The sequence below is a fragment of the Ylistrum balloti genome, unplaced genomic scaffold, assembly GCF_031769215.1.
Source record: "Ylistrum balloti isolate Yb309-2 unplaced genomic scaffold, AGI_CSIRO_Ybal_v1 Utg370392, whole genome shotgun sequence".
NCBI classification, from domain to species: Eukaryota; Metazoa; Mollusca; class Bivalvia; order Pectinida; family Pectinidae; genus Ylistrum; species Ylistrum balloti.
The window spans coordinates 693,993-718,487 of NW_026782271.1; the positions used below are offsets into that span (position 1 = coordinate 693,993).

Sequence of the window (24,495 nt, forward strand, 5' to 3'; positions counted from 1 at the left end):
CATTTCCTAATGATTTAAATGTTTGAAAGTAAGAGCAAATAGTCTTCTTGTTTATAATACCTATTGCTATTAATTATCCTTCAAATTTTGTATTCTTTTCCAGTAAATGTTGTCTTTTCTTTTTTCAGATAATATTCCAGCACTGATGAGGTTGTTTCTCACAATGAAGACTCAATGTATGATGAAGTTGTTTTTCACAATGTAGACTCAATGTAACTCAGTTTTCAAGAATGGATGAATATTACCCTCCTCCTAATCCTGCATGGCCTGCTGGAAACTCTGGAGGGGGCAGGCCCAACATTGACCTCAATCAATCAATGGGGTCAAGGGTGGGGCCATACCAGGGACAGGCCACTAAGCAGGAAGCAGGGGTTGGGCATACAGGGATGACAGACATGCATGCAAATGGAGACATCACAACACCTAATGGAATGGCCAGTCTACCTGTAATGGCTGCTAACTTGCCAATGGAAATGTTCAATCAAGCTTTCAATTTCGAGGCAGCCATGCGAAACCCAATGTTTGCACAAAATGCAATGATGATGGGAATGATGAGTTCACAAACAGAGAAAAAACCTGTGAAAGGTACACAAATCCATATTTTTATATTATGCTAGAACTTGCTTAATAATAGATATTTTATGTTCTTTGATGAATTTAGCTAATTGTATTTTATCTAGAAATATTAATGTATTGATGTTAGAGAGTGAAATCATGAAACAGAAAAAAGTATTCTATTGAAAATCCTCCTAATCAAAGCCTCAAGAAAATATATGGTAGATTTTACAATAATATAAATCTTAGCCAATCACAGCAACACTTATTGTTATTGAATTTATAGTTACCATATATGCTGTTTGAGTTAGATTAAGAGAACTTACCAATTTAAAAAAAAATTGTTTTGCTCAGATGCAACTATGGAAATCCTTGAACAGCAACAGACCATGGAACAGGCTCGACTATTGCAGCGTTTCAAAGAGCTGCGTTCTTGGCAGTTACAGCAGCAAGACATGCTAATGAAACAACAGCAAATGCAGTTGAATGCGTTGAAGTCAGAACAGGAGCGAACACAGGCACTGATTGCAAAACAACGAGACTCCCAATGGGGTATACGATAAAGACATTTTACTGTTTATTTCCTTGAATTTGGCTCCTCAGAGGTTTTCTAACATTAGACCACTAAGTTAAAGTAAATGCAAACATAAGTACAGAAAATTGATGTAAGACTAAGCTCAAATTCATCCATTTTATCTTTTGAAAGGGAAACAGAACGGACAGACAAATAATCCCATGTCACCCACTAAGACTCCACCCATCAGGCAACGAGGGCAGGGACCAGGGTTCCCACCCATGATGCAAAATGGCAGCATGCAGCGGCCCCCTAACCTACAGTCTGTACCACATACTAGGCCTGAGGTTAGTAATATAGCTGTCAAAATCTTTCAGAAATATTGAAATACTATTGTATGAACAGAAATATTGTATCATATCCAAATCCAGCAATATAATATCACTGGCACTGCAACACATCCTTGGATACTTGCATTATTTTTTGGTTGATATTTCCAGTTTGCAATTTATTACTGAGTCTAAAAGATAAAACAACATGCACCTGACTGTAACCAGTGAAAGCATTGCAACGAAATTTTGTAATTGATGAATATTGGAAGAAATTTGAAATCAACATTATCAGTGTTCTGTTTGACAGTGTATTATAAACATATTTTCAAGAAATCAAGCATTATTTCAAGATTTTTAATGACCATTATAGTACTGTATATTGTGATACATCTAGAGCTTCATTCCCTCTGTTGTATTATATATCTATGGCATATTGTGACATCCACAGTTAGTTACTCATTCAGTTGATCTTTGTTAAAAGTCATTTTAGTCAAAATTTACCTGAAAAATATCTTAAGTGTGAGTTAAGGTAGGAATACTTCCTGTGCAGACAAAAGGAAGAGAATTCAATCTCAAGTACAAGTGTATTTTACCAACTCACCCTTAGTTGGCTTATACCTGACACAAATCAAAGGGAGGTGTTTTATAGATATGGAGATCCTACATTTAGAGATGGTACATTGCTTTGTGTACTGTATCATATATCTCTGTATAAACCTTAGAAGACATTTTTGAGGATAGTTTAGGCAGTAGAGGATCTGAGCTATGCAACTTGGGATTAAGATCTGAGGTGTGTGGTTCAACCACTACCTAAGGTAGTTTTAATTTCTTGGGAAGCTGAGGTCACAGACTCTCCTCTGTTTTTAGATAATATTTGGTTTTCAACTTAATTTTTAAGTGTAAGCTTTATCAAATAATTCCCATTTCCAGAAGTGATAGTACACTTTATTTTCTCATTCCTGTGATATAAAACCTAGACTTTATGTAGATGTATTTTATTTTTTGCCAACAATAGCAAGCTGGTGGTGTGCTACCTTGTCCAGTGATGTATGTGAATCTTGATGAGGAAAATGATGAAGTAAAAACAAATCCAGACTTGTTCAGTGACACCAATTCAGCGACAGGAAGTCAGGCAATGACAGATGAGTTCACTAACCTGGAATCGGTGTCAGAGGTCGGAGAACAGAACAATGTGATGGTAAATCAAGCCTCTCATCGACGTGGAAACCATGGAAAGACTTTAGCACCCTCGCAGGTGTACCAGTCAATGCCATCTCAGGGTCACATGGCTCCAACTAAACCAGGCAGAAATCAGGTAAACCAATGATTTGTTAAGCCAATGCTTTCAGTTTCTTATTTCAGCACTTTTCAGGGGGTTTTGTGGGGCTAAATATAGGCCCCAGTCCCAATAGAATATATTTCATAATATGGCTAAATTCCCAACTGATCAATCTGATCAATTTTCTTCTGAAAATGAAATAAAAAGGGGCTTTCCTAAACGAGTGGAAAAAAGCCCAGAGGTTATAATATGAAGATTTTCCTTATTTTTGAAACATGAGTTTTATAATCTTTTTTCGAAGGATGAGATTTCAGGAATTTCAATAATTGCTACCTGTTGATGAGTTTCTTTAAGACACATTTTAAAATTGCCAATCCATTCTTGATTAGATATACATGTATGTTTTTATTTGTTATTTCTTTGATTTGATATGCAGAGTTCATCTATGATATTAATCCTTTCAAATATGTGTTATCATGTAATCTGCCATTTTATTGTAGTTCTTCCTTTATGATTTCCAGGGGAAATTAGACAAAAATAAAATGTCTGCAGCAACGTGTAGCCATGATTTAGAGATGGATGAAGGCATTGGAACCTTACGGTCACCCAGTTCACCTGACCATCCATCAAAATGTCCAGTACAAATAGATTATGATCATTTTGATGGACGTGTAGCAGGAAATGAAAGAGATGGTGGCATTGATGAATTGGAACAACATCCGTTAGATGATGATGATGAGGATGAATCGGAGGAAAATGAGAATGAAGAAACTCTAGAAAGAGCATACAATGTAATGTGTTTTAATATGATAAATCTGTTTGATTCATTCTTTGTATGTATGTAACAAATGTGACATTGAGACTTAAGAAGGTATGTTAAGTAAACATAATGTGACATCAAAACTTAAGGAAGTAAGTTACATAATGTGACATCAAAACTGAAGGAAGTAAGTTACATAATGTTACGTCAAAACTGAAGGAAGTAAGTTACATAATGTGACGTCAAAACTGAAGGAAGTAAGTTACATAATGTGACATCAAAACTTAAGGAAGTAAGTTACATAATGTGACATCAAAACTGAAGGAAGTAAGTTACATAATGTTACGTCAAAACTTAAGGAAGTAAGTTACATAATGTTACGTCAAAACTTAAGGAAGTAAGTTACATAATGTGACATCATAACTTAGAAATGTGATATTTAGAATTAAGGAGGTATGTTACTGAATGTGACATTGAGAAATAAGGAGGTATGTAACCTAGCAATGACACAGAACAAAGAGACTAATGTTACATTGACATAGACACTTAAGAATGTTTGTCATGTTAAGCTGACATGGAGATGTAAGGAGCTGTATATTACATAATATTCCTATAGAGACTTAAGAAAATATGCTGCATAACATTGACATCAAGACTGAAGGAGATTTGTTACATAATGGTGGCATAGAGATTTCAGAATCTATGTTACATGATGTTGACATAGAAACTTCGTAGATGTATTACATTAAAAATCTCTCTATGTAAGTTCATTTTAGAATGTATCATACTGATGGTTCTTTACTAATCAGCTGAATACTTGTACAGGATGAAGCAATGCAGCCAGATGAGAGACCAATCAGGCCTGGTGTGGCAGGTAAGCAATCAACATGTTTATTTCATGCATATTTTTCTAATGAATGGCTGTAAAAAAATCTGTAATTGAGTGAATTTTGAGAATGGAAGAATTTACAAAATCTTCACTCAGTGTGTCACAATACATTAATATGTGAACATGACAACAACATAGCTATGATGTTAACATTAGATATTAATTACAGTGAAACCTGCCTTAACAACCACCCGAATAAAGCAACTATCTTTAATATGTGACAGTAATTTTTCCTCCCAATGTAATTTACTATATACATGACCTGAATTAAATGACCACTTAATTGGTACAACCGGCCACTGTAATCTTTGTGTCCCAAACATCAAAAAGGACTTCCTGAAAGTAACCTGGCTCCAATAAATGTTTGTATCATTTTGCCATGTTAAACACGTAGACAATCATGCAACAATTACATATCCCTGATGTTGTGCTACCTAAACTATTTATTTACAAATAAAATAATGTACTTATCCAACTTAATTTTATAAACTGTTAATTAGTTCCTCTCTATCATATAGCATGAACAAATGACTATTTTTGGAACCATGCTGGTGTGGCCAGAACTCAAGTTGTCAGACTGGATTTATGGCACTACAGTGGGGGTTGCATGGTTATTAAAACACACCATTTGCTGAATAGGAGAGAGGTTTAATCCAATAAACCAAAGCTTCTTTCGGAATTAGGGAAAATTCACAAAATTATGACAGATGCTGTAACAAATTGTTAGAAATGACTTTTGAAAAAAGCCTCTAGACAGTGTAGAATAAGGTACAATTATCTTTTTTCTCCTATTGTAATTGTTTGGGCCTTATTATGAGTGTTAACTATGTAATAAGTTCTAGCTGTCAAGTTTTTGGTTAGCTACGACTGGCACTGTTAGTTTACTTTATCTCTAGGTTTATACCCATTGATGGATTGGTAAGTGATGGATGATGAGTGTCATAAGGAACAGCTAAGTTCGGTATACAGACACTTGAGGTTATAGCTTAATAATTTTATTTAGAGCATTACCAATATTTCATGTTGGACTATATCATAATAAACATTTTTTGACTTCATTTATATAGGAAATATTTATCATTATAAATGAATTTAATTTGAATAGGTTTTTTATTTTTGTTATAATGAACCTGTATTAAAGGACCACCTGTGATATATGACCTTATTGGCTGCCTCCCTTGAAAAGTCTCATGTGACAGGTTTTAATGTATAATTAATTTGGAAAGTTATTTTTGGCTGGGGATGGGGGAGGCACTTCTAGTATATTTTGTACTTTGGTTAGAAATCACCATTCTAACAAAGCAGGGCAGGTTAGACTCCCCCATATTGTATATTATATAAAGTTATTTTTGGCTGGGTATGGGGGAGGCACTTCTAGTATATTTTGTACTTTGGTTAGAAATCACCATTCTAACAAAGCAGTGCAGGTTAGACTCCCCCATATTGTATATTATATAAAGTTATTTTTGGCTGGGTATGGGGGAGGCACTTCTAGTATATTTTGTACTTTGGTTAGAAATCACCATTCTAACAAAACAGTGCAGGTAAGACTCCCCCATATTGTATATACATGTTTGTTAAAAAAAAAATAACCTGTTTTACTTTTATTTGAATGTTAATCTTGTCAGTATTAGAATTTTAATTAACTTTGCTTGTTAATACAGACAGAAATACATATTTCTGAAATGACAGTAGAAACCTTTAATCATTGGTATTATTTATACTTAGTTCAGCCATTTTATCTTGTTTTATCTTATTTTCTTGTTTTTCCAGGGAAGAAAACATTTGAACAATTGTTGGAAGAACAACTCAGAGATGAAGAGAAAAGGGTAAATATGATTTTGTTATCCTTTGTCAACTTATAAGATAATTTCCTCATAAAGAATGAGTATGTTCCTCTGTCCATTCAGTCCATTCTGCTTTTTTTTCACTTTGTCTCCTACACTACTTGTAACTGGAACTTCATACTTGGGGCATGGCTTTACCTTGGTGAAGTGGTATGTCATGTTTCAAAGTAGGTCACTCTGGACAGTGCTTTAAACTTTGATGGAGACTGTATGGGTTCACCTTGGTAAGGCAGTGTGTGGGTAGGGGACTGTATGGGTTCACCTTGGTAAGGCAGTGTGTGGGTAGGGAACTGTATGGGTTCACCTTGGTAAGGCAGTGTGTGGGTAGGGGACTGTATGGGTTCACCTTGGTAAGGCAGTGTGTGGGTAGGGGAGTGTATGGGTTCACATTGGTAAGGCAGTGTGTGGGTGGGGGAGTGTATGGGTTCACCTTGGTAAGGCAGTGTGTGGGTAGGGGAGTGTATGGGTTCATCTTGGTAAGGCAGTGTGTGGGTAGGGAACTGTATGGGTTCACCTTGGTAAGGCAGTGTGTGGGTAGGGGACTGTATGGGTTCACCTTGGTAAGGCAGTGTGTGGGTAGGGGAGTGTATGGGTTCACATTGGTAAGGCAGTGTGTGGGTGGGGGAGTGTATGGGTTCACCTTGGTAAGGCAGTGTGTGGGTAGGGGAGTGTATGGGTTCATCTTGGTAAGGCAGTGTGTGTGGGTAGGGTAAGGCAGTGTGTGTATGGGTTCACCTTGGTAAGGCAGTGTGTGGGTTGGGTACTGTATGGGTTCACCTTGGTAAGGCAGTGTGTGGGTTGGGGAGTGTATGGGTTCACCTTGGTAAGGCAGTGTGGGTAGGGGTGTGTATGGGTTCACCTTGGTAAGGCAGTGTGTGGGTAGGGGACTGTATGGGTTCACCTTGGTAAGGCAGTGTGTGGGTAGGGGACTGTATGGGTTCACCTTGGTAAGGCAGTGTGTGGGTAGGGGACTGTATGGGTTCACCTTGGTAAGGCAGTGTGTGGGTGGGGGAGTGTATGGGTTCACCTTGGTAAGGCAGTGTGTGGGTGGGGGAGTGTATGGGTTCATCTTGGTAAGGCAGTGTGTGGGTAGGGAACTGTATGGGTTCACCTTGGTAAGGCAGTGTGTGGGTGGGGGAGTGTATGGGTTCACCTTGGTAAGGCAGTGTGTGGGTAGGGGACTGTATGGGTTCACCTTGGTAAGGCAGTGTGTGGGTAGGGGACTGTATGGGTTCACCTTGGTAAGGCAGTGTGTGGGTAGGGGAGTGTATGGGTTCACCTTGGTAAGGCAGTGTGTGGGTAGGGGACTGTATGGGTTCACCTTGGTAAGGCAGTGTGTGGGTGGGGGAGTGTATGGGTTCACCTTGGTAAGGCAGTGTGTGGGTAGGGGAGTGTATGGGTTCATCTTGGTAAGGCAGTGTGTGGGTAGGGAACTGTATGGGTTCACCTTGGTAAGGCAGTATGTGGGTGGGGTGGTTATCTTTTTATATTAATTATCTTAACTTGAAATAACCAGACTTTCTACATTTGTCAGAAGTTTAAGCATTTTGTTGCCACTGGACCTAAAGATCAAGGGCATATTATTTTTGTGCTGTTTGTTTGTCTGTTGTCAATTTGAATCTTGCCCATAATTTTCGCACCAGTAAGAGGTAGGGCTTTCATATATGGCATGTGTGTTCCTATGGACAAGGCCTTTCAGATGATACCAAAATTTTTTGAAAATGTGACCTTGATGGTGACCTCTGACCTACATTTGAAAACATTTTACATCGGCCTCATAAGAAGTATTATGGCTTTTATATTTAGCATGTGTGTTCCATGTGACAAGACCTTTTTTGGTGACAAAACTTTTGACCCTGTGATTATAATTTTGATGCAGCTAGGGGCATTGTGTTTCATACATCTTGTTTTATGAAAAAAATTCGAGTTGAACCCTCTTGATAGGGTTTCCATTTAATTCATATAATGGAAGATATGTGTAACTGATTATAGAAATAAGTTCACTTCATTAAACACGAGCTGGTACACAAATGATCATCTGACCAAATTTCATTTGAAATATGTTTCTCATATAATTGGTTAATCACAATATTTTCTCTTCTTGTTGAGATATGAGGATCTCAACCGAAGGGGAAAGAAGCTTAAGTTAGCAAACCCAGACTTGCTGAGTGTTAGACAACTTAATAATCTTACCCCAAAGGTTGAGGCTCTGTACACTGTAAAATGCTATTTCTCATAAAGATTGTATATTCTTGTTCTTCAATAGTTGCGAGTTAAGGAGGAAGAGGAATCTACACAGAGTCCAAGACGACCTTTCCTAAAGAGAGGACAGGGTCTGGCAAGGTTTGGTCTAATCAAAGAAAAACAAGGAGGATGTAAAAAGGATGTCACCTCTGCTGGTCATGAGAACAAAACTGGGCCATCATCTAAAGCCAGTAGTAAAACTTCAACTCAGTCAATTAGTAAACCCACCGTGAAGTCTCCACGTGGTAAAACAAAGGTAAACTTGCTGAATTTGAGAATGAGTGGATAAAATGTATGGAGAACATACCAGAGGGATTAATGATATTCAATCTATAGCTGTGAATGGAGTAATTACGGCCCAATCTCATTAATGATATTTTGTGTTGGTCATTCTGTACACCATTTATTTGTACAACTACTTGAAAATATTTCACATTTATACTTTACTGATACTACAGTTTGCACAGTCACCAAACTTTATACATATCCAGAAGTACAACATTATCATTATTTTAAAATCTAATCATTGTTTTGTCCAGATATGTAGGATAATAGTATTAAAAGATTTTGGGTGTATTGTGAACTATTTCACTGTTATTAAGAATATGTAGCAAAAAAATGATTTAGATGTAAGAGCACTTGCCATCACTTCACTAACAGAGATTTCCTTAGTTTTGATTCTCTATTTGTAGCAACCACAAGCAAAACTTGTTCTGAAGACATCTCCTAGGAATCAACTTTCTAAAAATACCAACCAGTCATCGATAAGACCTAAAACTGGATTTACCAATCAGAAACAGGTTGACAAACAAGTTAGTGATACAAACTTAACAGGAGAAAGTCAAAAGATGGCTGAAAGTCGTTCTCAAGGAAATCATCAAGGCCAAGGTCAGCATGACCCTATTCAGAACAAGCAAATCTTACCAAGTAGTCGTCAGTTGGAAATTGAGGATATCAAGTCACGCATACCCTCAAGGGCATCAAGAACACCTGATTCTATTCCAGATGACACCTCTTTTGTTGAAAAGTTGAAAGAACGAGAAATAAATGCTGAGGTAGGTTGCAAACATCTTTATGGGTCATTATGCTCTTTCTGACAAAATCTTTGACATCATCTATCACTTTGAGGGTACTATGATATCAGTTTGAGGGTACTATGATATCAGTTTGAGGGTACTATGATATCAGTTTGAGGGTACTATGATATCAGTTTGAGGGTACTATGATATCAGTACTATGATATACTTGATGGGGTATTAGGATAACTTTACCTTGTCTTGTACTATGTACTTAAATTTTACTATATAATTGTCTTTACTAATATATCTATGTTGTGCTATATACTATATATGAGAAACATTTTCCAGTATTATAAGAACTTCTAACATATTTTATCGCATACTCTGAGATATTTTCTCATGCAGTCTGAGATACTTCATACAAAATAAGTGTTAACTTTCCTTTCCGGGATACAGCTTAGAGAAACCATTCCACTTAACTCCACAAAACTTGCTGTATATATTATATTAGTGCCCTTTGTGCCTTTTCATATTGAGGACATTTGATTATTTATCTTTTTTCTGTTACCATCAAAGTTTTTTCAATTTCTTGACTCCTTGTATTACTCCAGAGCTTAGAGTTTTGTATAAATTTGTTCCTGGACAATACCAAGCTCTATTCCAATATCAATAGTCAAACACACAGGATCTACATCAACATAAACTCTTACTATAAGGTTGATATAAGATATGTATGCATATAAGTGTTCAATTAGGCGATGCAAAGAAATTTGATTGATAGTTGACCAAAGAAGTTGCATTTTGTACTAGCACTTTTACTGTATTAGATCTTCAGGTGATAGTAGCAGTACTAGTGGTACATAATTGAGTGGTGTCACAGATCGTTATACCATTATATAAATATCATATTTCCACCAACAGCTGGGTGCGGGGGGAAATTGCCTCCCTTTGCGACTTCTTTTCGTGCTTTTTGATATTCGATATGGTATTGTGCTGTAGTGACTGCAACTATTCATGATTTTTGATGATACATTAAATATTGCCAGATTATCTGAGTATTATACACTATAAAAACTAAAAACTTCTTCCTTTATACCATTTTCAGTTTGAACAAGAAGACTTAGATGAATTTGAAATGTTAGAGAATTTCGCAGACAACGCCTCTTTCTGTAGTAACTCTTCAGTGGTTGTCAAGGTAATGCAGCGTGATCGCCTTCGACAATTTCAACAGCCTGTTAGCAAAAAACAGCAGGTAAGCTCCTCTCAATGTGGAAAGTTTGTCTCTTATCCTTATCTGGTGATGTAAGCTTTGAATATTTCAAATCAATTTTGCAACAAAATTTGTATGCAGAATGAAAACAAATATTGAACAGCATCCTAACTATGTAGTTGTTACTTTTTAGAAGAAACATCAACTTTTTTCTAATTTACTTTGTATCTGTAATTTTTTTTTCAGTCTCCCCGACAATCAGTAGCTAAACAACTTGAAGCCACCATTAAAAAGGATCCACAGACTACACTATCAGGGTGTGTATAATTATCATCAGGTATAAACTACACTATCAGGGTGTGTATAATTATCATCAGGTATAAACTACACTGTCAGGGTGTGTATAATTATCATCAGGTATAAACTACACTGACAGGGTGTGTATAATTATCATCAGGTATAAACTACACTATCAGGGTGTGTATAATTATCATCAGGTATAAACTACACTGTCAGGGTGTGTATAATTATCATCAGGTATAAACTACACTGTCAGGGTGTGTATAATTATCATCAGGTATAAAAAATACTGTGTTGGAAAGAACAAACTTTGGGCCTGTTTTCATGTTCCCTGTAAAATTAATGATTAACCCTTTTGGCGCCAATTATCACTTACAATGTACAGCTCAGCGGCAAATATTTTCCGGAAAATATCCGAAAACAACGGCAGAATAATAAAGATATTAACTTTGTGGACCAAAGTCGCCTATGGCGGCCTGTCTACATGTCGACATTAGTCGCCTACAGTGCCGAAAGGGTTAAGAAACATACATTTTTGCTATTATAATCAAACTTCAGCCCACTCTTTATTGTTGCTGTATTTGTGAAAGAGTGAAACAGACGAAAGTTTAACTGAGGTTAATGTTCTCTTTATGTAGTCTTCCATTGATATTTGGAAAATGTATTATTGTTACCTGTGTTAACATACTTGATATATCAATATATGATATTAATGCCTGTCCTGCTCAAATCATATTTTCAATGGGAAACGGAAAAACATTTGAAAATTCATTGCGCAAAAATATTAATTTGTATTTGTCTGTCATTATATAGACAAAATGAGTCCAGAGTGCCAACCCAAATGAGGAAAATGTTACCACCTCAACAAGAAACAAAACCTAAACTTTCTCCAAGAATTGAGGAAGATGACGAATCCTGGAGCGATACAGATAGTGATGAAACTGAAACTGAGGACAATGAAAACAATAACGAAGAAGAAAGTTCAGATGAAGATGGAGAAAGTTCATCAAGTGAGTCAGATGAAGTGATCGAAAGTGAGGTACAGAAGAAAAGGGATAATTTTGCCAGTTCTGCTCAGGCAGAAAATGACAATTTCATACTACATGGTCAGAATGATAATAATTCTGATGCGGACTCAGAAACGTTTTTTCCACGATCTCCGTCCAAAATAATGACAAGAAAAGTTGCATCAAAGGAAGACCGATCTACACTGAATACTGTGTCAAGTCTATTACAGAAACTAAATCCTGGTGCTGTTTCTTCTCAATCACAGTTTTCACAGGGAACAATGGCCACACAACAGGGATATGTGTCGGCTAATTATGGACAACAAAACACAGATAATTTTAATCTTAGTTTTAACTCAAGCTCATACGTGCCACAAGCTAAATCCCCAATTGTAATCTCACGAGATGTTTTACCTCCATCACATGGTGCTTATAGTTCTAATTCTCTACCGCAAGTAAAAGAAAAAGTGACAAAAATCGAAGATGAAGAAGACACTGATAATGATTTCCAAATTCATGGTAAATTTTCTAGTCCCAGAATTTCATCAGACTTATCATCAAAAGATGGAGATGAAAATTCTGGAAATGATAGTGATACTTCATACTCGGCTTTGAAAATTAGTGCAAAGAGTTCAAGGTCACAGTTTCAGTCATTTGTGGAAACAAAGCAAAATTCAGGGAGTTTTTCACAGGGAGAAAGTGTTAGACAAAGAAAGGAGGAGGAAAAACCTGAAAGTGAACTGGATACTGATTTTGATGATGATGAGGAGTGGGGAGAGACTACATTGAAATCAAAGTCGCCTCGCAAGAATTTGGAGCAGGACAAGACAAAAACAGGTATGCTAAAGTTTAATCAGTTGGAATTTTGACAACTTTGGTCCACATTCAGAATAAAAAATAAGGAATTTTGGTGGATTTGAAGTGACTGTGATTGACTTCCAGCTTTTAAATACTTTTGATAATTAATTTTCACATATAAAAATGGACTGATGCTCATTCAATTAATATTTTTTCTGTTTTCTATATTTTCAGAATCTGTCATTTTACTTTGTCAAATAGTTTAGAAACTATAGATAGTTAATACAAGACCAATGTTATATGTTATGTCTTCATTAATAAATATTCAAAATAATTTGGAAGATGCACACATATAATTTCAGTTTTGATAAAAATAAATCAGAACTTAAGCATTTTGGATTCGTTTCAGGTATAAATCAGATTGAGAAAAGCTATTCCATTAAGCAGATATATAATGGTGCAGGGAATCACACTTTTTATAAACTAAGATATATATAGTGAAGATTCAGACTCTGCAAAGCTCTGAAAATGGAGTCTACTTTGTTTCTTAAATTACAACATATTTACACATTACCAGGTATGGCAGGTGCTGCAGGCAGTGATGGAACTCCTCCTACTTCTCAGCTCATGACTCGACTGTTCCCAAAACTGAAACCACAGCCGTCCAAACTACAGCAACTACAGGTATACATCTCTCGGGATCTGCAGTTAGACGTTTTAATGAAACCAGTTCTCTGCATTGTGTTTTAATGAAACCAGTTCTCTGCAATCATGTTTTTAAACAGACATTGGTACATTTTATAACTATATCATTAGTGATTTCATACTTTTGAGTGTTGTTAATTATGGTAGCCATGTATTTTGTATTTTGATGACAAAAGTTTCTGATTCTCCAATATCTCCCAGTGATAAATTCTGTCAAAATCCTGCAAATAAATCCATTAAACCAGGTAGAAAAAAACCTTTGGACATTCAATGTTTAACATAATTTTCAGAAACAAAATTTATTCCTAAAAATATATTTGTAGTTGACAATGTGTCTTAAGGATGCCAAAAATTATTAATCATGTTGATCATTTTTTATATAAGGAGCAGAAATTGTCCACAAACAATTCTGCCTCATCCTCGGATGGTGTCCAGTCCAAGTTACTCCGAGAGAAACTCTCTGAACTAGAAAAAGAGATTGAGAAGTTCAGAAGCGAAAATGCAAACTTAGAGAAATTAAGAAAGGAGAGAGAAGAGGTATGTAAAATTGAACCTTAACAATTGAAATTTGAGAGTAATAAATAAAAATAATTAGATATTCAAAATATAAAATTGTACCAAAATGTAAATACCTCCCTCTAGTGAAGGTGATATGTAGTCATCAGTTTGTCTGTGCATTAGTACATAGGTCTGTGCTTACCTGCATCCTTAATAAACTGGTGAACAAGATATCTCATGGATACATTTTTGCCACAAAACCACCTCATTCAGGTCTATGCCTGATTAGATTTTGGTGGTCATGAGTCACGGTTAAGGTCAAAGGTCAGCCTTGACCATTCCTCAAGTAAAAGCACTGTGTATAAGGTATTTCATCAAGCATGAGACATGAAATTTTAATTCAATATACTATAAATCGCTTTATGTTATTTAATTTTAGACAAGGTAAGTGACTGTCTTATTTGCAAATACATGATTTCACACATATCACATTTCAAAGTTCATTTGTTTTAGGAAAACATCATTGAAAGATTATTAGCGAGGGATTTGAATTCACGAATAAAGCTGAATAAACACAATACAACCCTTCACATGAAATATGTAACTTACAGTATACTAGCTCTAACTCGAAATACATTAATGTTGGAATCAATCATGAGCAGAGTAACTTTGTACACTTTGATTTGACAAGGATTCCCATTGTTTCCATGAGTCTTATATCCTTCCCTTTATTCTGGATGAAGGCACTGAATGTTTCACTGTAGTCTGAAACTGAGTTACCACTGAGCCGATTTTTGGTTACTGAAAACTTACAAAAAATGTACATATATATCTATATCTGAAAATCATAGATGAGATTGGTATGATCAGATATATGTATTGATCATAGGCAGTTCCATGCTATCCAATCACTGTTTTTAGAATTATGTTGCCTGGTGATATTTATGGAAATTTCTGAACATCTTTTTTACTGTGAAAATAGCATTATCATACAAAAAAGTAAAGTTTTGCTGTCTCAGAAGATTTAATGAAAAATTCTTTTCTTCAATGATTTCATATTCTGACATTCTATTTGGAGAAAATTTCACAAAAATGGTGCTCTATCTTATATATAGAGACAGGTTTGACATCATTGTAGTTTTGTGAAAACATTTTATTTATAGGGGTTGACAAAGTTAAAGAAGGAAATAGGAGACTTTGAGAAAGAAAAGAATGCTGAACTCCAGCGAATACAAGAATACAAAAAAGAAGAAATGAAGAAACTAAGGTAAGTACATGTGGTTCTGATAGTTCTGTCTCTTAGCCAGCAAAATGAAAGTTTGGTTAATAGGATCTCTGAATTAAATGATTAAAAATTAATCAGCGATTTCCTATTTACCTCCTATGGTAAGTATTGAAAGATAAAGGTCTTAACAATAAGGCTGACAGACAACCATCTTGGATTTTGACAATGAATGTTTTGCTTTTCTTCAAGAAGTTATCTTTGTCATGGTGATTTAATAAACAAGATGACTCAAAGACAGCCATCTTGGTTGTAAACTTGAAACTCGGTAGATTTGATCTATTCTTAATATTTCTTGTTCAACAGGCATGAGAAGAAAATGTTTGAGAAGTACCAGAAAGCATCAAGGGCAATACCAGACAAGAAAGAACGAGAGGAAATAGAGATGCTGAAGAAACAGGTAATCTTGTGATATCAGTAAACTTGTTACTAGCGATCATTTCCTTTAGTATTCCTGTGTGTTTTCCTCTCTTGTTGATTCTTTGCTGAACTAATCACTTTTGTTCCATGCTTTAAATGTGTCTGTGTCATTGTTTTCTTCCTACTCCAGTAACATACAAATAATCTGGTCACCTTGTATGTTCTGTTGTAAACAGCTTCAGGAACTTCAAGAAGAAATGAAAAGAAAAGACACACGTTGGACCAACAGCACATCACGTTTACGAAGTAAAATTGACCAACTAGAACAGGAGAATGGGGAGCTGAAGGAAGAAATCAAACTGATGGAGAAAAAACGTTTAGAATGGCTACAGCGAGAACAAACTGGAAAAGTAATCTTCAAAAATTTCTTTATTTTGGCTTCAACTCCTGTGTGTAGTGTCAGTGAAAGAGACAGGAATATTTGTTAGTAAGACAGGAAGCTATTATATCTAAAGTCAAGAGAGAAGGGATTCTGTTTGGAGGAAGAATATAAACATAGATCCTGATTTATTACATAAAAGCTGATGATATTAAGGTTAACCCATTAAATACAAAATATTTATCACATTGAATAAAGGAAACATTCTTATTTCAATAACAGGAAATGATATTACCATAAATATGTGCATATAATATGCACTTTTTTGGGGTAGGAGGTGGGGGAGGGGGGGTTGTTTTTCAAAACATGTGATGCACACTTTACACACAAACAAAGCATATTCATAGATCTTGATGCTTTGACTTATGTCCATATAGGCTGTTGGCGTCCCTTCAAAAAGACAATTAGTGTACAATGCCATCAGAGCAATGAAAAACATTTTTTCATGTTTAATGTGTTTGAGTTCCATCTCAATTACAGAACATCATAAATTAGCAAAAGTGAATATCCAGACCACTGCAAATATTCACGTAGACCTAAGCAACATTTCTGTTGTAGAATTTTATCACTGAATTATATAGTCGATAAATAAAGGTCTATTTTGAATAAACACTAAAAATGTTGTTTCAGATATCTGGCAAAGCAAAGTATATATAGTTTAATATATTATGCGGATGTAGGTTTGCTGCATAATTGCTTGATTGAAATAATGCTTATTGAGTTGTAAATCATTAATATCATACATGCATAATATGTAGAAAAAATTTACTAGATCATTTTAAACAATAGCAGTTACATCGTTCATGCAAAAATATGTTGAGTCTTCTTCTATTTTTGCGTCTAGGGCAGGTGACTTGTTGGAGATGAAACGGTCGAAAATTAGATATCTTACTTTCCTCCCTTGATTAGACTCATTCGGGATGAGGCATGAAGATAACTTTGATCAGTTTGTAGACTTCAGCATTATCTGTTGTAATATGCTAGATATTTTTCTAGTATAAATTGCAACTAAGTCATCTTTTTGAAGGGTATTCTTCACATTTTATATGATGATCACTGATATTGAAAAGAATCAAGTACTGATAGGTTTTTCTGGTACATACATGGTCTTGATTTTTACACTATCTTTGACAGTTCTGTCATGGTCAGCTCTTCTGTCATCTACCTGGAAATTATTTTTTTCTTAGTACACCTTGTGAAATTAGCATTTTTTTTCTTTCTTATCAGTAGTTACGTGATTTGATTAAGTCATGTTAATACTGGGTTTTCCCTGTGGAATGACTTCTTTTTGAGAATTTTTTTCCAAAAAACCACCTCGTATTATACACAAATGTACACAAAAGTGGGTATTTAAGTTTTTGTCACAACATAAAATTACAGGAATGTCTGTTGAAAAAAAAACTTGCCATCTCATTAGGAAAGTAATATTTATGCACCAATGTTAGTTATGGTAAAATCAAATGCTTTTTCATCCTGATGTGGATGCCTTGAAATTCTCCATTGTAGCAAGTTTCCTGTACTTCATGAAAAAACTGAATGGTTTTGTAACATGGAAGAAAAATTATAACAAAAGATGTTATTCTGCTCCTTTATCATTTCAATGGTTTCAGTTGAAATGTTTTCTTTGTTCTTGTAGGGAAACTCATCAACTGGAAAGGATAATATTCAGATGTCCCGTGACTCCACAAATTTCCGCAATCCAATCACGAGTTCTGCAGACTTCCAGAACACAGACTCAGAGGAAGAAAAGGATCCAGTTCGAGGTAAGAAGTATGGTCGGGGTTGTATATCATATTTGCACATTTTGATGTTGTATATCATATTTGCACATTTTGATGTTGTATATCATATTTACACATTTTGATGTTGTATATCATATTTGCACATTTTGATGTTGTATATCATATTTGTACATTTTGATGTTGTATATCATATTTGCACATTTTGATGTTGTATATCATATTTACACATTTTGATGTTGTATATCATATTTGCAAATTTTGATGTTGTATATCATATTTACACATTTTGATGTTGTATATCATATTTGCACATTTTGATGTTGTATATCATATTTGCACATTTTGATGTTGTATATCATATTTGCACATTTTGATGTTGTATATCATATTTGCACATTTTGATGTTGTATATCATATTTACACATTTTGATGTTGTATATCATATTTGCACATTTTGATGTTGTATATCATATTTACACATTTTGATGTTGTATATCATATTTACACATTTTGATGTTGTATATCATATTTGCACATTTTGATGTTGTATATCATATTTGCACATTTTGTTGTATATCATATTTGCACATTTTGATGTTGTATATCATATTTACACATTTTGATGTTGTATATCATATTTGTACATTTTGATGTTGTATATCATATTTGCACATTTTGATGTTGTATATCATATTTGCACATTTTGATATTGTATATCATATTTGCACATTTTGATGTTGTATATCATATTTGCTCATTTTGATGTTGTATATCATATTTACACATTTTGATGTTGTATATCATATTTGCACATTTTGATGTTGTATATCATATTTACACATTTTGATGTTGTATATCATATTTGCACATTTTGATATTCAGTAGGATCATAACTGATAGTCCTTGAGGAGTTTATGATATTTTTTCTTTGCATGAATATTTAATTATGACACATCTGATTTTAAGATTCTATTGTGTTTTAATGGTATTATATATGAAATATGACTCATTGAAGAAATGTGATTTTTTGTATGAATGCATTTTAATTCAGTTTGTATTCTATTAAATACTTTGTAACTATATTTTATTTATTTGATTATTAATCAGTCTATTCCTTCACAGATCAGTCCAGCAGTCGATCATCATTCCCTCCGTCCACTGTTCCTCATGCAATGTCAGGACAGATGAATCTCCGTCCATCACAGTTCCAGCCTCAGGTTAACGTCCGAGCCCCTCCACCCTCTATTTCCACGGGGACACAGGGGATCAGACACCAGCAAACCCACCTAGGGGCAACAGCAGGGCTTAATAATCTCTCCAAACCTCCAGGAAAAAGTGGACAGGTATCGTCCACAGGAAGTAGTCACTCCCAGCAGACAGCTAATGTCCAGACTAGTCAGGCATCTTCTACAGCTCAGTCCAAAAACCATGCAGTTATTTCAGGTGCTAGTGGTGGTCAGCAGAAACACACAGGTCAGATAAGTGGTCAGTCTAAGTCTTCAGCCAACTCGTGGTCATCTTCCTCTACCAAGGAAAGCAATCATCAGGACAAGACAAACATGTTACGGACATCACTGACCGAGGATGTGCCCCGCCAAGTACTGTCAACAGCGGCGATACCACAGGAGTAAGTAGGGAAGACAACTCTCTAACATATTAATGGTAGCAAACCACTAAATCTCCTAGTTATTCTGTACTGCTACTAATTCACAATTTTTACAAATTTTAGGTTGAATTTCATTCTGTATTATGTCAAGTAAAAATTGTGTCTATTTTGTCTTCATACACTTCATACATGTGTTATTTGTTAGTTAAAATTTAAATTTGTGAAATGAAACTTCTTTTTGAATATGCAGCACCAGTATGTATACTGATACTGAAGATTCCCGATTTGGTAGCATCATGCCTAGAAAGACAGCTACAAAATTTAACATTGATAAGTCAGCCATTGACAAGGGTGACAGTCGATATGATGAACTACAGCATACAGATGGAAAAGTGAGTCAATCATTAAAAACATACTTATTTATTGAACATGAAAATGATGATAGATAATGATATTTCATATACATGAATATTAATTTGTATTTGATGTAGCTAATTAATTTTAATACGATTACAGCCTTATCAATGGCTTGATTCAGCATGTCATTGTTCGTGGTATTATTGATTATGTTCTGAATTATTTTATATAAGAAAGCAAAAAACAAAAATTCAATGACTTTATTTACATGATGACAAATTAAATGCAATTATGAAACATTGTGACGTCACAATGCTCTTTCTGCCTGTTTGTATTACTTGATGTAACATGAGTTTTTATTCTCAATATAAACACAAACCTGATATATATATATACACCAGATATAAGTGAGTTGATGCAATAAATAGAGTATTTTGTAAATATGATTATGTTTATAATTGCTAGGTGTCCTTCTGGCAAATCTTCCATTAAACCCTAGCCTAACTGATTTCATGTGATTTGTAATACTTATATTGAATATAACTACATTCAGAAAACACTTTAGTGCTGAAGTTTATACTATCAATTTACTACCGACTGTTGATGTATATAATATATAGGATCATGAATGAGTAATACAGAATGATAATTTGTAGTATATTAAGTAATACAGAATTATAATTTGTAGTATATGAAGTAATACGGAATGATAATTTGTAGTATATTAAGTAATACAGAATGATAATTTGTAGTATATAAGTAATACAGAATGATAATTTGTAGTATATAAAGTAATACAGTATATTAAGTAATACAGAATGATAATTTGTAGTATATAAAGTAATACAGAATGATAATTTGTAGTATATTAAGTAATACAGAATGATAGTAATACAGAATGATAATTGGAAGTATATTAAGTAATACAGAATGATAATTTGTAGTATATTAAGTAATACAGAATGATAATTTGTATATATTAAGTAATACAGAATGATAGTTTATTAAGTAATACAGAATGATAATTTGTAGTATATTAAGTAATACAGAATGATAATTTGTAGTATATAAAGTAATACAGAATGATAATTTGTAGTATATTAAGTAATACAGAACTGATAATTTGTAGTATATTAAGTAATACAGAATGATAATTTGTAGTATATTAAGTAATACAGAATGATAATTTGTAGTATATTAAGTATATGATAATTTGTAGTATATTAAGTAATACAGAATGATAATAGTATATTGTAATATGTATATTAAGTAATACAGAATGATAATTTGTAGTATATAAGTTACAGAATGATAATTTGTAGTATATTAAGTAATACAGAATGATAATTTGTAGTATATAAGTAATACAGATAATGTATATAATTTGATAAGTATATTAAGTAATACAGAATGATAATTTGTAGTATATTAAGTAATACAGAATGATAATTTGTAGTATATTAAGTAATACAGAATGATAATTTGTAGTATATTAAGTAATACAGAATGATAATTTGTAGTATATTAAGTAATACAGAATGATAATTTGTAGTATATAAAGTAATACAGAATGATAATTTGTAGTATATTAAGTAATACAGAATGATAGTAGTATATTAAGTAATACAGAATGATAATTTGTAGTATATTAAGTAATACAGAATGATAATTTGTAGTATATTAAGTAATACAGAATGATAATTTGTAGTATATAAAGTAATACAGAATGATAATTTGTAGTATATTAAGTAATACAGAATGATAATTTGTAGTATATAAAGTAATACAGAATGATAATTTGTAGTATATTAAGTAATACATGATAATAAAAGTAAATAATTTCACTACACAACACTGTTATTAACTGTAAAGTGATAAAGTAACACACCAGGAGTAATGTTTACATCATGAATCTATTTTAGGTGGAGCGAGTGTACAGAACGGGCGCCAGGGAGATTCTGTTTTCTAATGGCACTCGGAAGGAGATCTCAGCTGATGGACAGACAATCATAGTCTCCTTCTTCAATGGTGACATCAAACAGATTATGCCGGACCAGCGAATTGTGAGTTCAAGTCCCTGCTTCTGATTTTGTATCATTAGAAAGAAAACTGACTTTAAACAAAAAATGAAATCATGATATTTTTTTCATCTTCTGAAAGGAAAAAAATCTCTTGCATTTTTTTGTATTCATAGTATGGAAACCTATTGTGAATTTGTAAGAATATGAATACAAAATAACTTTATTTATTTCTTAACAAACATTTAGTGTTTAAGTATTGTATGGCTGATGTTGTATGTTACGTATGAAATGATTTCCAAACATTTATCAAAGCAGGAGAACTTTATTTTGTTTACATTTGATTTTACGATCAAGATATATTTTAGAGATGGAAAGCAATTTGTTTTGTTAAATTGTAAAAAATATCTAATGTAAACGATGTCACTAGGTGTACTACTATTGTGAGGCTCAGACAACACACTCTACATACCCGGACGGCTTAGAAATACTCCAGTTCCCAAAGTAAGTGTTTACTTGTAAACTCTATTCCCAAGGAAATGTCATCCTTGTTCATAAAAACCAATAATTTTCTGTTTGAGTTAAAAATCTTAACATAGTTCACTAGTTCATAGAAACAATAAGTTATTTTCTTTCTTCCATATGCTCATGTTACTGTAAATGTTGAAATGAACTTTTTAAATCCCTAAACAGAAGAGATTGATTCCAAAGAAGTCTTGAATCTATTTAACCCTCAGTTCACAGCCTTAAATCTAGGAAACAAGCTTAATTGAACATCCGTTGGAATGCCTGATCTTATGAAAAATCTTGTTATAATCTTACTGATCTTCGTATCCATAGCAACCAAGTGGAGAAGCACTACCCAGACAAGACTACAGAAATCATTTTCCCCGATCAGACGATCAAGTACTTGTTTCAAAACGGGTCAGAGGAAAGTATTTTTCCGGATGGAACAGTGATCCGTGTAGACAAGAATGGTGATAAAACCATGGAATTTCCAAACAGACAAAGAGAGATACACACTCAGGATTATAAGGTATATATCTGTCTGTATATCACATGGTCTGATCTCTAGAGCTGATTACGAACTATTCCAGCAGATAGAGGTATTAGTACAAGTCTTTAGTGTAGTCTTTAGATAACCATGAAATGCTGTTTTATGTTGAGATTTAGGTTGCTGTCTGGGTATAAATATGACTCCCCAGTGTAAGAAGGAAGACATACTTCAGCCTGTTTGCTGTTTGTTGTTTGTTGTTTACGTTGTTGTCTTAAAAGCTTGTTATAGTTGGTTTTACCCGTTCCTTTTATTTCTTTGTCTGGACCATATCTTATAGTAGCTGTGATAGTTCATTTGGTTGAGTGATGAGCTGCGTAACCTCAGGTGAAGGTCCAAGGTGCATGGTTCAATGCTTTTTATTCCTGGTAGTGTGTGTTTCTCAGGAAGTTGAGAAATGAACCAGTCAGTGCTATTGTGTTCTTGGGTAAGACACTTTGCACCTATCACTCTGAATGAGATGTGACGAACCTTTCATATGTTGTTCAGTAAGATAGCCACCAGCAAATTACAAGGAAATCCCTGTCATAAAATGACCCTGACTTTTTATTTGCATTAAACCCAGCAAACAGCAAACTAGACAATGTCTCCAGTTTAGCGTCAACATCGTAGGTGGATACATGTTGGTATGACTGAGTGTCTAAACTAAATCCTGACCAGTCTTGAGCTATGCCGTAGATCTGAACCTGTACATTATTGAAAGATTTAAAGATTACAATAAATGAATCCTCACTGCATTGATTGCTTTGAAAGGGTATGTTTGTGATTGCACAACCCCCATACATTTCCAGAAAATGTTTCTTTTTAAATTTTTCATGTGAAATTTATATTTTACCTCAATTTCAGTTATCTTGTTTACTTTGGATTGATAATTGAAATTTGAACTTTTTTGACAGAGACGTGAATATCCTGATGGAACAGTAAAGACAGTGTATCCAGACGGACGGCAGGAAACCCGATACTCTAACGGCAGGATACGTGTGAAAGACCGGGACGGCAATGTGATTGTGGACAGACGTTGCTAGCATTTGTGTCATCTTTTCATCCTTACTGTCATCGTCATCCTGGGCAGACTGTACTCTTTCTCCAGTGGTGCTTTATCATCATCATTGTCATCATCATCATCATCATGATCATCATCATCTGTAACTTCTTTCCAGAATGCTTCTGTGACTTGCCTTCAGAATTTTTGTACATGTATTATTGACATTATCAGTGGAAGAACAAATCACTGAAAGTAATTTGACATATTTCTTCACTCATCATTGTTTCTGCAATTTGTCTTTCATTCCATGTGTAATCATTGTAGTCTGAAACCTTTATTTCCTCTTATTTGTTATAGAAATAATTAATACGCAAAGTGACAATTGTTATTGTTTTGTCTCAGTTTTTCATACAAATTTTTATATAGTAATTAGTGCTAGAGAATTTTGAATACAAAATTCACTTTATCATCTTATTTCCTATCTGAGAATTGCCTTAATGCTGTTATAAAAAATAATTTTTACTTCATGATTTTAAGGTGCTTGTTAATTCACTTGAGACAAAGTCTCATGGAGACCTATTCTAATACCCTTCATACAGCGTCATGCGTCCGCAAACAATTTAACACTTTCCACTTCTTCTCAAAAACCCTTGATCCGTTTTCAATAAAATTTTGCAGAAACCTTCTCTGGCCTA

General features: G+C 34.1%; 1 protein-coding gene across 1 annotated transcript; it reads left to right on the forward strand.

Annotated features, from left to right (window-relative positions):
- The first annotated feature begins 230 nt into the window (after positions 1 to 230).
- Positions 231 to 24,204, forward strand: LOC132554315 (centromere protein J-like). Its single transcript, XM_060218621.1, has 24 exons — positions 231 to 585; positions 910 to 1,107; positions 1,262 to 1,416; positions 2,417 to 2,716; positions 3,202 to 3,471; positions 4,266 to 4,314; positions 6,103 to 6,158; positions 8,443 to 8,676; positions 9,113 to 9,475; positions 10,545 to 10,691; positions 10,896 to 10,966; positions 11,763 to 12,793; positions 13,332 to 13,438; positions 13,844 to 13,996; positions 15,121 to 15,224; positions 15,546 to 15,639; positions 15,836 to 16,009; positions 17,675 to 17,801; positions 18,903 to 19,407; positions 19,637 to 19,778; positions 21,666 to 21,806; positions 22,192 to 22,265; positions 22,602 to 22,797; positions 23,712 to 24,204. Exons 1-24 carry the CDS (start codon positions 231 to 233, stop codon positions 23,838 to 23,840), a joined length of 5,175 nt encoding a protein of 1,724 aa, XP_060074604.1. The 3' UTR covers positions 23,841 to 24,204.
- The last annotated feature ends 291 nt before the right edge of the window (positions 24,205 to 24,495 follow it).